Source organism: Lithobates pipiens, unplaced genomic scaffold (assembly GCF_037356315.1).
Source record: "Lithobates pipiens isolate NorthernLeopardFrog02 unplaced genomic scaffold, aLitPip1_a1.2 Scaffold_1, whole genome shotgun sequence".
In the NCBI taxonomy this organism is placed as follows: domain Eukaryota; kingdom Metazoa; phylum Chordata; class Amphibia; order Anura; family Ranidae; genus Lithobates; species Lithobates pipiens.
In genome coordinates, this window is record NW_027507685.1 from 127,860,670 (window position 1) to 127,876,673 (window position 16,004).

Consider the following 16,004-nt stretch of genomic DNA (forward strand, 5'->3'; position numbering starts at 1 on the left):
GGGGCTTTTGTCTTTTGAATTCTCCTACCCCCTCTCCTTCGTCTCTCTCTTTTTCGGACCTTTTTCGGACCTGACCATTTTGTTGAGGAGTTGATTGGGATTGGTGCCTCCACCACTCTTGGTGGGTTGGTTGCTGGGTTAATATGGAAGCTGCCGGGTATCAGGGGAACCTTGACAGCCCAGTGTCCTCTGGTGAGTGCGGATCTGAAGGGGTTTGCTTGCGCGCATTATGGATTATGGGGCACATATTGGGGTGCTTTGCGTTCCCCCCCTTTTATCTTTCTTCTTGTTTCTCTTTAGTTTGAATGTATTGTGCAGCATTATCATTGTATTTGTCTTTCTTTAAAACATTCAATAAAAAACAATGGAAGAGAAGTTTAGTTTGTTTTAGCACCACACCTAGCTTCAGGGAATGAGACAGAATTGCAATTAGGCCCAAATGTCCACCCAAAACTTTTTTCTTGTTTGTTTTAAATGGTATTTGCAAGTAGGAAACTTTGACAGGTTTTACCTGCTTTCCCTCAGTTCTTGTGTGGTAACTGGAACAGGAAGAGGGTGGAAATCAACTCAATGGGAACAAAGGTAGCAATAATAACCATACAGGGGTTATTACCTTTACTTACTTTATCCAAAGCTCAGTGTGTATACCAACACAGAGCAATTACATACCTCCCAACTTTCTGAGATTGGATTGAGGGACACCTATTAGCAAAAGTATGCAGGCATAGGACACACACCCTGCCACGCCTTCCTTAAAGAAGAATTGTATACAAAATGATTAGTTAAACCCACAAGTGCTTTTTTTTATAACTACTTTTCCATTATATTGACTTTTGGAATTTCAAAATGGAGCAATTTAGAAGTTGGATGAAAGGTTTAGCACTGTAAAACACTTTGTGATAGATAGGTAGTGCATTTGTATATACAACTTTATATATCAGACCAAAATAAGGGACACATGAGGAGGAAAGAAGGACAGAGGGACTTTGTTCCTAATGAGGGACAGTCCCTCAAAATCAGCGACAGTTGGGAGCTATGCAATTATCCTCATGGAATTTTGCAATACAGGCTCCATTCATGTAGTCTATAAACAAAACTTTAGTGTGCGCAAATTTCAGTGGTTTTCACTGTCTGAATTTGAATGTGCAGAACAATGCCACATATCTGTGAATATTAAAACTGCTCTAAACACTGACAAAATAAAAACTGCACCAAAAGGGTCTATGCTACTGCATGAACCAATTTCTTATAAGCTTTCTTATTCTAAGCAAGCATTTGAAGAAGATGTAGGAAGCTTGCAAGTGACCACTTACCTGGCTCTACCAGAAAATAATTCAGATTCCCTTACGATGATAGGTCTGCCTGCTAATATTTATACTAAGATTATCATTCCAGTTGATACTAAATAAAGACCCCCTTGACCCAGGCTTGTATAGACCCATTTCCCTTCTGCAAAATTACATAAAGATTTTGGCAAAGGTTTTAGCTTTATGTTAAAACAAAGTAATTTCCACAATTATTCACTCAGACCAATCCGGTTTTATGCCCCAAAAGTCGGCTATTAATCTGCGTAGACTCTTCCTTAACATTCAATCCCCAGTGGATAACAAAAGGGATTGAGAGCTACTGTCCCTTGATGCCCACAAGGCTTTTGACAGCATTGAATGGGCATATGTCTGGGCAGTTATGCAGAGATTTGGGTTTGGTAGTCAGTTTATCTCATGGGTACAGCCCTTATATACGACACCTGTGGTGACCATCCGGGAGGAAGGAAGGAAGGATCCCACCAACCTTCAGCTTACATAGGGGCACAAGGCAAGGTTGCCCCCTGTCTCCCCTTTTGTTTGCCCTGGCCATTGAACCCCTGGCTGCTCTAGTTCGTTCTAATACTGGGTTTTCATTATGGGGACCTACATGTAAAAATAATGAAGCATGCTGATGACACCATGTTGTTCCTGTGTGATACAGCTACTTCCTTAAAAGAGGCTATGAGGGTTGTATGGCAATTTGTAGAGTATACGGGGTTGGTCATTAATTGGACCAGACACCTATCCCCCCTTTTTTGATTATACAGGATATCCTGGTCTCCACATCCTTTCAGTATTTGGGTATACAGGTCACTTTTTGTCCATTAGACTATGTCAGACTTAATCTGACCCTTTTACTCAATCGCTACCAAGATAGGGTTAAGGTATGGACTAGGCTGAAACTGTCCCTGGTGGGAAGGATAAATCTCATAAAAATGATTCTGATGCCACAATTGCTATATGTGTTATAAAATTCTCCTATGGTTATTCCATTAAAAAAGTTCAGAATCATTAACTCAATTTTTAGATCCCTGATCTTGCACTCTAAGCCTGCTAGAATAAAACTGGAGCAATTACAATGTCCGAAAGAGGCTGGCAGATTGGCATCGCCCAATCCTTGGCTCTACTACTTAGCCTCCCAACTGCAACACAAAGCGCGGGCTGTGCGACCACTGCAGGATTTGGAACTAAATTTACTAGACTCCTCCGCCCAACTACTTAGTTTCATGACTGGTAGGGGGTGGCGGATGGCTTGGAAGCCTTATATTTTAACAAATCTAACAAATTATATCCTACCTAAGCCCTTATGCAGAAGATTTGGAACAAGGTCAGGATGAGGCAAAGTGTCAATGGGTTTACAAAATATAATTCCATATGGGATAATAATTATTTTCAGGAAATGGCAAAACTGCCCTATGGCATGAAGTGGAGGTGGTTTGGTATCTCCCATATGACCCATGTTTTCAGAGACGGTAAATTGAGGCCCTTTTCTGAGCTCTGCGAGAACTTTAGGCTCCCTGCATTTATGCACTTTTATCACTTGCAACTACAGCATGCAGTCAACGCCCAGAGGGGAGTGGATCAATGGTCCTTAGATTCTACTTCTGTCTTCAATTACCTGTTTGAGGTTACCACATACAAAGGATTTATATCTTGCTGCTATACTATGCTGTTTAATCTTTTACTACAGGGCTCGCCTCTAAAGGCGGTGTCCCAGTGGGAACAAGATGTCGGGGCGTTCAAGGAAGAGTAGTGGGAGGAAGCTTTGCAGGTGGTTCCCCAGTGTTCTTTGAATGTGGCTCAGCAACTATCACAGCTCAATATAATCGTGAAACTATATTACTCACACCGGTTAGGCTGGCCATATGGGGGTGAGACCTGATTCCACTTGCACTAGATGCTGTAGAGACCATGGAGATTTAATACACCTTTTATGGAGATGTCCGAAGCTACACCTATATTGGAAGAAAATCCTTAATACACTTAATAGGGTATTTCAAGTCCAAATTCCACTGGACCCCAAACATTGCTTACTGGGGATACTAGATAGTCTCCAAATAGAGGATATCCCTAGACAAGTATATTATATATAGCATTGAATGATGATATATTTTTCCTGATATATCTATGTTTCACACTTAGCAATCGTATGGGTCAACCTTAAGAGACTGAACGATGTTAGGTCTGGGTGTAGGGGTGAATTGAATTAGCGATAGGTGTAAAGTGGTGGAAAAATAGGATTTTTTGTACTCACCGTAAAATCCTTTTCTCTGTAATTCACCGACTGACACAGCTCCTCTCTTAGACCATTGGGTTGTATACCTTTCCCTTTAGGAGACACTAGGCAAAGTTGTAACACAACACTCAGAACTTTCAGTTCCGCTCAGGGGGCGGTCCCCTAGGTATCATCCCTCCACCCTGCCTTGCAGTAATCAGTACGTCAACAAGCAGTATAACGTAAAGATAAAAAGGAGGGGTGGGTGCTGTGTCGGTCCGTGAATTACAGAGAAAAGGATTTTACGGTGAGTACAAAAAATCCTATTTTCTCTTATATTCACCAACTGACACAGCTCCTCTCTTATACCAATGGGACGTCCCCAAGCAGTGCCAAACGAGGGGTGGGAAAAACAGCATAAAAACCTCATCCACCATGGCAAGTGGGAACTAGTAAAACTGTACCCACAAAACAATAGTGCGTGAAAACCTCCACCACAAAATCAGGGTACCCTCAACAGGAGTGACTACCCACAACCGCACAAAAAAAAACTGCAGAAGTAATGCAACAGTGCATTCTTAAAAGGTACTGTGTTTTTACCGAAATACCAGAAAAAACGAAAAAATATTGCATATTTAATTGCAACTATACAGCCGCCTGCAAAAACTTTGCGGCCAAACAGGCATCAGCCGATGCACTGACGTCTACCTTGTAGAACTTGGTAAACGTGTGGACAGATGACCAGGTCGCCATCTTACACACCTGAGCGACAGACGCTAGGTGTTGGAAGGCCCAAGATGGTCCGATTGCCCTTGTGGAATGGGCCGTAACCGGAAAGAGGGGCACCTGCATGAACCAATTTCTTATTGGCTTGTACTACAATCTGTCTGATCCACCTGGAAATGGTGGCTGATGAGACCGCCATGCCTTTCTTGGGACAAGCTGCCGAGACAAACATCGAGTCTGACTTCCCGAAAGGGAGCAGTGGTAGACAAATACACTTTTAGAGCCTGAACCACGTCCAGTGCATGAAGGCCCACCTCCTTAGGGTGTTTCGGCCTAGGACAGAGAGATGGTAACACAATGTCCTCATTAATGTGAAAAGCCGAGACCACCTTCGGTAGAAAGGACGGTTGGGAACGCAACACCACCTTCTCCTTATGGATAACCAGATAAGGCGACTTGCAAGACAAGGCCGCCAGTTCCGAAACCCTCCTGGCCGAGGTGATGGCCACTAGAAAGACCACTTTCTGGGAAAGAGTCAACAGGGGAAACTCCCTGATATTTTCAAGCAGTGGGTCTTGAAGCGCGATAACACCAGGTTCAAATCCCATGGGGGTAACGGTTGACGCATCGGAGGGACTACATGATGAACCCCCTGAACAAAGGTACTCACTATGAGTGAGACGCCAGGGGTCGCTGAAAAAAAGGCAGCCAAAGCTGAAATTTTTGCCCCTTAATAGTGCTTAACGCCATTTTCTGGTCTACTCCTTGCTGAAAAAACAGCAGGATCCTGGATATGGAAAAAAGAGCGCGGATGCCAACCTTTCTCCGCACACATGGAGAGGTAGGCCGTCCAGGAACGATGATATATCTTCTGAGAAGAAAAATTTCCGTTCTCTCAACATAGTTGGGATCACTGAGTCTGACAGATCCCGGTTCCTCAACACCTGGCTCTCAATAGCCGTGCCGTTAAAGCTGGCGATGGTAAAGCAGGATGGAGAATCGGACCTTGAGACAGAAGGTCCTCTCGTAATGGCAGTCGCCAAAGAGCGTCTACCACCAGGTGCACCAGGTCTGCGTACCAGGGACACTGAGTCCAATCTGGGACCACCAGTATTACTGGGATCCCCTCGGCTTCCACTCTGCAAATCAGATGTGGTAACAGCTTCAGTGGAGGAAAGGCATAGATCAGCTGGTACTGATCCCACGGAGTCACCAGCGCGTCTGACGCGTCTGCCCACGGATCTCTTATCCTGGACAAGAATCTTGGCACCCTCCGATTGAGACGGCGGGGGCAGAAGATCCACGTCTGGTATGCCCCACCTCAGGCACAGTAACCTGAATATCTCCTGATGCAACGCCCATTCTCCTGGGTCCAGCATCTGGCGACTCAGACAGTCCGCCTGCCAGTTCTCCACTCCGGGAATGTAAATGGCCAACAAAACCAGTACATGTCGCTCTGCCCACCGAAGTATGTGAGCGACCACCTGTGCCAAGGCTGAGCTACTCACCTCCCCTTGGTGATTGACGTATGCCACTGCAGTGGCGTTGTCCGACTGGATTCTGATCGGACGTCCTTGCAGTCTCATTGACCATGTGGAGAGGCACAGCCTGATCGCTCTCAGTTCGAGCAGATCCATCGGCAACTTGGATTCTTCCGTCGACCAGAGGCCCTGAGCCGACTGAAGCTCATTACTCCACCCTAGCTGAAAAGGCTGGCGTCCTGTGTGATCACTGTCCACTTCAGAAGTAGGAATGACTTTCTGGCCTGAATCGCCAGGGACCTCAGCCACCAGATCAGTGATTCAGGGACAACTGAGATCTGTCCCATTTTGACAAGATCTCCTTCTGCAGGACTTCGGTGTAGAACTGGGCAAATGATACAGCCCCAAAGGAGACCACCATGAGCTCCAGGACTCGCATGCAAAAGCAAAGCACGGGTCACCTGCGGTTCGTCCACAGTTTTACCGTGGATCTAAGCCCACGTACTCTTAGCCCTTGTACACACGGTCAGAGAATCTGACGGAATGAGTCTTATCGGACCGTGTCGTCAGATAATCCGACTGTGTGTGGTATGTATCGGACTGAATCCGTCCGAATCTCTGTCCGACCCAATTTTCCAACATGTTGGAAATATTTCCCGACCAACTGGGCCGGACGGACCTAATCCGATCATGTGTAGAGCATTTTCATCGGACCAAGTGCCACGCATGCTCAGATCAAATTCCTACATCAAAGCTATTGGCTACTAGCCTGAATGTAGTCCCATCGTAACGAAATTACGTCATCACGTTCTGAAAGATCGGATTTTTCGCCAACTTGGCCCTACCGTGTGTATGCAACAGTTTCGGACACAATCCGTCAGACTAAATCCGACGGGCAAAATCTGACGGATTTGGTTGGCAAAATCTCCGACCGTGTGTACCTGGGCTTAGATCCACGGTAAAACTGTGGATGAACCGCAGGTGACCGTCGCTTTGCTTTTGCATGCGAGTCCTGGAGCTCATGGTGGTCTCCTTTGGGGCTGTACCATTTGCTCAATGGCCGGACTAGGGAGACTACAAGGATAAGTGAACCAGCCTGTCATCACAAGATCACACATCTTGTGCAAAAAGTGAAGCTTCTGCATAAAAAAAAAAACAGATCTATGGGCCCGCAGGGTTCCTAGGTCTATCTCCTTCACTAGGCAAAATAAAACTGATTACTGCAAGGCAGGGTGGAGGGATGATACCTAGGGGACCGCCCCCTGGGCGGAACTGAAAGTTATGCGTGTTGTGTTATAACTTTGCCTAATGTCTCCTAAAGGGGAAGGTATACAACCCAATGGTCTAAGAGAGGAGTTGGTTGCTGAATATAAGAGAAATTGAATTTTTTTGTATTGCTTCCTTGTGTGGTATACTCTGGAGATCATATGTAATGGCTCTGTTCTGGAACATGTATATTTAATTTTCTATGCTCAATAAAACCTTCTTTGTTTGAGAAATAAAAAAGATTATCATTCCAATAAAGTGTTTTCCATTCTATTATATACAACATTTATTTCTTGATTGGCCTGTGGGGAGCCAGAACTTTTTGCACTGGCAAAATGACACTTGGATATTCCAGAATGAAAAGGTTGAGCATCTTTGGTTTACCACAAACAAAATTATTATCTTATTCTATAAATACCTTTGATTTAATCACTTGCCCTCAGGCAGACTCTTCTCAGGCGGTTTGCTTTCCCCATTTTGCCGCTCACTGTTTTTCTGGGACAGGCGGGTGGACATAGTGGCTGCTGTCGCCACAGCCTTGAAGCTTCGCTTACGTTTCTGCACATTTTGCTCAGGGTGGAGAAGTATGATATAAACCTTGGGCACGTAGAGCATTCCAAGTGAGACAGAAGCACTCAGGCTCATCGATACTGTCAAGGTGGTGGTCTGGATATAGATCTAAGTGGGTGAGGTAAAAGAAGACAGTTTGACTTCACTGCTGAATGAAGAACAATGGGAACTGTGAAATGACTCCAATCAATGGAAACACACTGGATAATGGCTCATGAAATTGACATGACCTGCAGAATGAAGATGGATTTCAAACATAGGGTTTTCCACAGAACACAGGTTAATGAACACGGGCATTAACTGAAGTGGTCATATGATATGATGGAGTTCCAATGAGTTTTTGCAGGAATGAGTGTAAAAAAAAAAAAAGGTGAAGTCCAGGTAATTTTCTTCACCTTCTCAGCAGACTGTGCGGTGCCAAAAAAGATGGGTACAAAGGCCAGCCAGACAATACAAGTTGTGTACATAGTGAAACCGATTGGTTTGGCCTCATTGAAGTTCTCAGGCACGCCACGGGCCTTCACTGCATATACAGTACATGTGACCATGAGGAGGATGGAGTACATTAAGCAGCTAACTAAGGACAAATCAGACAAGTCGCATTTCAGCACCCCCCTAGCTAGCTCGGGGTTTGGTGTTCGTTGCTCCTCGTAATCAATCACACTGTGTGGAGGAAGCACTGCTAGCCAGATGGCTGTGCCCAACAGCTGTACAGAAATGAGGCTGAAGGTGATGACCAGCTGCGAAGCTGGACTAATGAATCGAGGAGGAGTCACTGAACGCTTTCCCTGCTCAAAGATGCGGTATATCCTGTTGGTTTTGGTTAAGAGGGCAGCATAGGAAATACACATGCCAAGACCAAGGAAAAGGCGCCGAAGAGCACAAACTGCCACTCCAGGTTCTGCCATCATCAGGAAGGTAATGGCATACATTAAAAATATTCCAGTAAGCAAAACATAACTTAGTTCTCGTCCAGAGGCCCGCACAATAGGAGTATCATTAAAACGTATCAAGGTCCCAACCACAAAGAGGGTACTCAGTATACCCAAGATTGATAAAAAGAGAGGCAGTACGGCCCATGCTGAATGCCACTCCAGTTTTACAATTGGTGTTGGGCGACAAGCAGTTCGGTTGAGATTGGGCCGCATATCAAAGGGACAAGCCTGACAGTTGAAGTCATCCAGCTGGAACTGGTACCCATCACACAGCTCACAGTGCCAGCAACATGGCACCCCCTTTACCATCTTCTTCCTCTCTCCAGATTGGCAGGGAAGGCTGCATACAGATGATGGAATGTCAGGCTGTCCACCATACCACTGCATCTCCTCAATCTGTAGCAGGAAAATTAAAAAATACACATTAGTGTTAAGTGCACATGAGTAAAGAACAGCACATTGTGGCTGTATATACATACTGTACATCTGTGGTATTTGTATTTGAAAACCTTAGTTTAGCTATGAAAAAGTTTTTTGGTGCTTTATACAATGTCCCAAGGTTAGGTCAAAGGTAAGGACAAGGGCAAGAAAAGGGAAGGGGGGAAAACTAGCAATATAAACATGAAAAACAAATTGTAACTTTTACTCAACTTCTAAAATATGGACAATTCAGTTAACTGAACTGAAAATACTGTATATCAGTTATAATAACAATGACTTTACATGAAATATCATGTCATTTAACAGGGTCATTCTTACATTAATTCGTAGGTACTCTGTCCATTGTCCAATCACTCTGTAGGATGGAGCAGAAGCATTGGTCATCTGATACTGGAAAATGTCATATCGTCCTGGGGCATCTCCATTTTCATTGAACATGACAGGAGTTCCAGCACTTCCTAAACAAAAAGGAAAACAGCTTAAGGTATTTACTAAATTTCAGTGCAAGACTTCATAGTTTAAAACTAAGGAAGCTTTAATTAGAAGGTAAAAGGTGTATTAAAAAGCACTCACGTAAATATTCCTAGGATTCCTGAAATATCCCTAATCCAAAAACTGGACATTGAGATGGCTAGAATTGCCATAGCTAGAAGCTGGAACCAGTCAGTGACTTAATTAGTTTACGTTACATAAAAATCGAATTGGATAATGATTAATGACAAACGCTTGTGTACCCCTAATAACACCCAGTTGAAATTTGACAAAACCCGACAGCCATGGCTTTGATATCTCAAAATGGTATAGTGCAATCTGGGGACTCTCTCTCTCACTACACTTCCCTCATTTTTCTTTTCACTTTTCTGGCAATGATGTTACATCTCACATTTGCTTCATGACTTGAATTTCTGTAGACACTTGGTGCAGGAAAGAAAAAGTCTACAGGGGAGAATATCGATTGTGAGATACGACTTTATTGTATTTTTTTTGTTTTCATATCATCCAAGCACATGTAAAATTACACCTTTTTTTTGCTCTCATTACTTAAAGTGGTTGTAAACCCCAAAAAAAAAAAAAAAAAAAAAAAAACAGGAGTAAGACAAAGGCATAATTAGCTAGTATGCATCGCATTCTAGCTCATTATGAAATACTTACCTTAGATCGAAGCTGCTGTAGCTGTCCCCCGCACAGCGCTGTAACCAACGACATGTCTAATGGAGTTATTTCCAGGTGCGCGGTGACTGACCGGAGCTGTGATGATGTCACCCTCGCACATGCGCACGAGAGACGCCAGTCACTGTGCGGCTGCTGAAGAAACGGCACGGCGGGCCATGATGTTAGCGCAAGCGTATATGGTGAATATCTCCTAAAATGTCCAGGTTTAGGAGATATGTACAGTACCTACAGGTAAGCCTTATTATAGGCTTACCTGTAGGTACAAGTGGTGTAACTAGGTTTACAACCACTTTAAGTGAACTGTTCCAATAGGACGATCTGTTGTAACACTATTGTTGACTATAAACAAGTACCTGATTTGCCTTCTACTCCTCGCTAGGGGAGCCTTCTTTGGTATTTAAACTCAATATAAAGATTGAAATATAAAAAGCACTCACTGTTTAGGCTGGAATAATTTCTAGAATCACTCTTACCATTGAAGTTTACTCTACGTATATACTGTAATAGCAGTCGCCCGTCCATAGGATCCATCTTGTCACAGACCCCAAGGCTTCCCTGGCAGAGATCAATATGCATGCTGTGTAAGGCATGAGCCATTGCATACACTGCATCAATGACAAACTGCACTTTTCCCTCTTGTTCATACGGTGAGTCTCTGCTAATCCTTTCCTCCCCTGTAATACAAAAATTTTAGTTAGGATGTCCCAATACAGGCATTGCATAGCCCAAAAAAACATTAGGCCTCTTGCACACAATACTCCTGTTTGAGCATATACTTTTTCCAGATGCTTTTTTTAAATGCATTTTTTCGTGCATATGTGTTTGCACAATTTTGCGCACATTTCCTCGCATGCGCAGAAGCTTGTTCTCAGGTTGTCCATGTCAATGGACAATCTGTGCAAATTTGCACGCAAACGGGCACAAATGCGCACATTTGCGCGCATGAGGCATAAATTACTGACCAAAATTTATGATTTTTCTATTATTTTTTTTTACTGAAGAATACATGGCGCTTGTTTACGTGCCTGTGTGCATAGGCACATTACAATTAATGGGCTGTATTTTAGCTTGGTAAAATACTCGGTACTGAGCTTTTCAAGCTGCAGTGTGCAAGAGGCCTTAGATCTAAACAAAACCTATTATGTAAAACAGTGGCTTACAATGATATAGATTTTTATTCCATTGAATTCAGCGGCAGACATTGTCATTACCGTGGCCTAATTATGTTAGTTATAACTGCAAAGTCAGCATTTCAGGTTCCACACTTAAAATGTGTATTTTTAGGCAGAACTGGACAGGAATGTAGTTTGGTAATAATGTGATCACATGGTGTACAGCAAACTCGGGTAATTTAGACAGGTATGTCTCAGCAGCAAGGGTTTTCTGGGAAGTTAATGTAAATCCCATATAAAGACTGGTACAGGTCATATAAAGGAATGTACTTTAAGCAAGGAAGCAAGCAATTGGGCAAGCTGAAAGGTAAAAAAACTCTACTAAATAACAGTTTATTTATAAAATTGATTTTTGTGGACAGATTAACTATTAATATTCACTCTAGTTATGCGTGAAGTTTTACATGAAACATTTAGCACAGAATTACATACAAGGAGCCCTATCTACCTGTCACAACTAATTTAATATAATTCAATAACAAAAATACAACCTGAATTTGATCAGCTTTATGTTGATTACAGGAATATGTATTTAAGTCTATAGCGCTTAAAAAGACCTTGTGATTTCTAAATTTTCAGTGGGGTTTCCAGGAAATGCATCTTCCACATTTGCTACTAAAACACATTAACAATACATTTAAAATGCCTTAAAAACCACAACTGAAAAACAAACCAACCAAGCACATCTATCCTGTGCAGTGGCAGCTAATATATATATTGTACATATATCTCCACAGTTGGAAGCACAAGTGATTTCACTATGTTCTGTATACATTGTAAGCCTACCGGTACATTTTCGCCTGGAATCTTCTTGTAAGGATGCAGATCTGGTCAATTTGCACTTAAAGTCGTCTTCCCAAAACTCTGCAAACCAAATATTGCGCCGATTGTTTTCCAATGTCCGGCTCATAAAATACTGGTCAAACCCTAAAATGTAGATAGATACAGCTGTAAATTGTTGAGAACTATAGCTTTGATTAACAAGATGTTTACAGCAGACCTACTCACCATCAATTGAGGCTCTTTTTGGCAAGATAGTTACAGCACCTTCTGCAACTTCTTCCAGTCCCAAAACAGGGGAAGTCTTGGATCCCCAGCTGTCAGACCCCACCCACAAGAAATGTCCTGTGTGGTTGGCTCGATGGGCTGCTTCTAAAACTCGCCTACCAGCATAAGGAAGATTTGAGGTCAGGAGACATTACACATATAACAAATAGTGTTTAGATATCATAATTTTGATGAAATCATCACAAACTATTTTGTGTTACAAAATGATATAACACATATGACTTCTGGCCTCATCAGTCATTTTGTAAGTCAGTGTTATTAACAATTAACCAATGAACAGCTCTATATGTGTAAGAGGGAGAGAGATTTGGGGGAGAAATTGTCTTTGAAGGTTTGGCAAATCATATGGTCCCAGGTGGCTAAAAGTCTGATTCACACCCTCTAGGAAAACCTATATAAAATACGGTACTTTATTACTTTATCACTGGTATCTAAACCCAGAATTCCTTAACTCAACTGACCCAACGGTCAGTGATTGTTGGTGGCAAGGCTCTCTTTATCTCTTCTTTATTGGCAATGTCCACTTATTGAGCCATAATGGGAATCAGCCCATTCCCTCCTTTATCAAGCTTTTTTATTCCAGAATTGCCTTTATTCCTAAAATTTTATTTTCAGCTTGCCTCCACTAGTCTTTCCCAAAACTACTATTACATATTTTTACTGTAGCTAGATGCCTGGTGGCACTCGGCTGGAAAAAAATGTAACCTACATCCCTTCTAGCACCCTTTAACGACATAATAATGTATGGTAACTGTGCCATACTAAAGAGGATCTATCTTAGATTGCATCCTTAGGTATAGTCCTATTTTGCTGGGCTGTTCAAGTGGAGCTCCTGGATCTGAGGGTGGAGAAACTGGTATTCTCCTTAATGCTCCTTTTGCTACTTTATTTTGCTACCTCAGTCTATACACTTTGAAAATTGTTTGATATTATTGCAGACTTTGTATAAAGATGTCTGGAATACATACTCATGGTATCCAGAGGACTTGGTTACCTTGTTTCTACTTGAACTGGACTGACTCCCTCTGGTGTATGCTCTGTAATGTTGTACATGTATATGCCCTAAGCATTGGTGCTATCCTAAGCAAAGTCACTCATACATTCTACACACTATTGCATTTGTATTCTTTGCAAGATCTCGGAGAACACTTACTAGCTTTGTAGGTACTGTTTTCTCTCAGAAATTAACTCCTGGACCTTTTCTTGCACTAAGTGCTGTACAAGTAATTGTATGTTAAGCAACTAATAAAATTATTATTTATATAAATTAACTAATCCATCTATTCGTTGATAACATTTTATTATGAAGCCAGATTTTTAAAACTGCCACACAAGAAATTAATGAAAATGTCACTTTGTGCAGACTTTCTATCCAGCTAACCCTGTAGCTGGAACTTTGTTTTTCTTTGAGGTATGAAAAGAGCATCCATGTACTAGCACAAATGTCTGAATGGATGCTAAGAAATGGGGTGGCTCAATAGGATCATGTAGGTATTACAAAGGCAGATTCTCCCTCTCTAGCTAAGCAAGTTCATTGGGATGACCAATAATAAAGTTTTTTTTTTAAATCCTGGAGTTTCACTGTAATGAAAATAATTAAAAGGTCGGTTTAAAAAAAAAAAAAAAGAAAAGAAAAGTGGAGCAATGCTTACTTTGAATGGCTAAAAAAAAGGAACCAAAATATTAAACGTTGGAAGAATAGAGCAAAAAGCTGTATGCAAAAATATGTGAACTGAAAGAAAAAGATTGCAAAGTTTTCTCACTTTATGTCATCCTCATTGGCAAAGATAATGATGCCACGAGCATTGGGAGTCTCTAGTAATCTTCTTATCACCTTATCGAACTCTCCAGGACGTGGCTCCCGAGGGATCTTAATAGACTGGGCAATACACACTCCTCCTACAAAATGAGAGTAACATAATAGACAGCACATATATATTTAAGATGAGTGGTCACAACAGGAACGTCTAAACTTATATCGAGTGTACCACAGATTTTAAATTAAAAAAAATATATACACACACACGCATATATATATATATATATGTATTTTTTTTTGCTACGGCTGAAATACAAAACCCACCAGCTTCCCGGGAAATCTGTACAAAAGCTTCAACTCCACTCTCGCCATAGTTGCCCTCAGATGCCAGTGTGGACACATAATTCCATCCAAGAGCTTTGACAATATCCACCATGGCCTGCGCCTGATAGGAATCCGGTGGTACCACACGGGAAAAGAAGTCATACCTGTTGTTGTCACTGAGTTCCGGGGCTGTTGAGGCGTAGCTTATCTGAGGAATCTGAAAGGCATAAAGATTGACAATAGTATTTATAATCGGATATTACCAGATATTGAAACACTTTCATGCTACAATAGACAATCAACCATTGACAATAAATATCCTGGCACACAGAAAATATTGGAGGAATGAATGTAACAATACTTTATACAATTCTTTTTATCCCAACACATGAAGGCAAGAACCAGCAGTGCCACATAAGAATGCAGGTTGCAAGTACCTAAATAGATTATTTAAAGCATAGTTCCAGCCTCTAATTTTTTTTTTTTTTAAGTCAGCAGGTACAAATACTGTAATGCAGCTGCTGATTTTTAATATCCCACAATGTTGGCCATCAGCTCAGGTGCAGGCGTTGGCATTGCAAATAAGGGAAAGCGGAAGTGAAACCTTCAAGCTTCACAGCCTGTTGCCTACCGCGCATGCACGAGTCACGCTGCACTTTCTGAATGGCCCCGTTGTCTTCTGGGACACACACAGGTCCCAGAAGGCAGCAAGTGGGGGGGAGGGGGGAAAGGAGGAGGGGCCAATGCAAATGCGGAAATTACGTTCCCTTGCCGCAGTGAGGTAGGTTGGAAGTCCAGCTTGAGAGCAACAAAAAAGGTGCACAATTATTATTTTTCTAAGAGACTCTAATGGATTAATTTCCCCGCAAATTGGTAATAATTTCAAATCATTAAGCAGAACTCAGTAAATGAGGGAGGTAATGACCTAAGCGCAAATACAGTACAAATTTCCTCAAAAATCCCTTCATTTTGGTAGACTTTTTGTTGTAGATCAAGCCAGTGTTACCAACCATCAGTATTTTTACTGGCAGCCAATAAAAAATGAGCACTTTTCTCCCGCCAGTAAATGCCAGTGACAGGAAAAGGTTGCTAGTAAAAAATATGGCTGTGGCGCTCGACTCATCCGAGTGCTTGCTACAGTGTGTTCAGGTGGCGGGTCTGGTGGAGGCAGTGCCCGAGTGTGTGGTGTGCTGTCATGGTGCAAGGGAGCCAAGCAGAGCTGAGCTGAGCGTGTGGGTCTACCGGGATGGGAGCAAGGCAAGCCGAGAGTGGGACTGTCAGTGCTGTTTGAACGGGAGTGGACTGAAGGGACCACCTGGTGTGGACTGTGACTCAGGAAGGGACGTGTCGTGCCGGTGAGGTGTCATTATAAGCTGTGAGAGTCAATTTTATGTATGTGTGCCTGCCCATTCTAATTTCTTGACCTCCCTTCTTGAGTTCTGTCCCTGAGCTACTTTCGTACTCTATCCAAAATAAACTAAGTAATATTTTTTTTTGTCTTAATATCTACCTTAAAATACATTGCTACTTGCATATTGTACTTGTTTGTAGCCTAAATACTGAAATT

At 42.3% G+C, this 16,004-nt stretch overlaps 1 protein-coding gene across 2 annotated transcripts in view; it reads right to left on the bottom strand.

Moving 5' to 3' along the window:
* LOC143974755 (metabotropic glutamate receptor 6-like) overlaps positions 1 to 16,004 on the bottom strand; it is a 195,750-nt gene that overhangs the window by 33,738 nt on the left and 146,008 nt on the right. For both annotated transcript variants that reach the window (XM_077476477.1, XM_077476469.1), the window contains exons 3-10: positions 14,438 to 14,654; positions 14,118 to 14,253; positions 12,295 to 12,449; positions 12,073 to 12,213; positions 10,588 to 10,788; positions 9,260 to 9,399; positions 7,961 to 8,896; positions 7,414 to 7,673 (exon numbers count right to left, since the gene is read on the bottom strand). In XM_077476477.1, coding sequence (XP_077332603.1) covers positions 7,425 to 7,673; positions 7,961 to 8,896; positions 9,260 to 9,399; positions 10,588 to 10,788; positions 12,073 to 12,213; positions 12,295 to 12,449; positions 14,118 to 14,253; positions 14,438 to 14,654 — 2,175 coding nt within the window. In that variant the 3' untranslated portion in view covers positions 7,414 to 7,424. The remainder of the gene's footprint in view (positions 1 to 7,413; positions 7,674 to 7,960; positions 8,897 to 9,259; positions 9,400 to 10,587; positions 10,789 to 12,072; positions 12,214 to 12,294; positions 12,450 to 14,117; positions 14,254 to 14,437; positions 14,655 to 16,004) is intronic.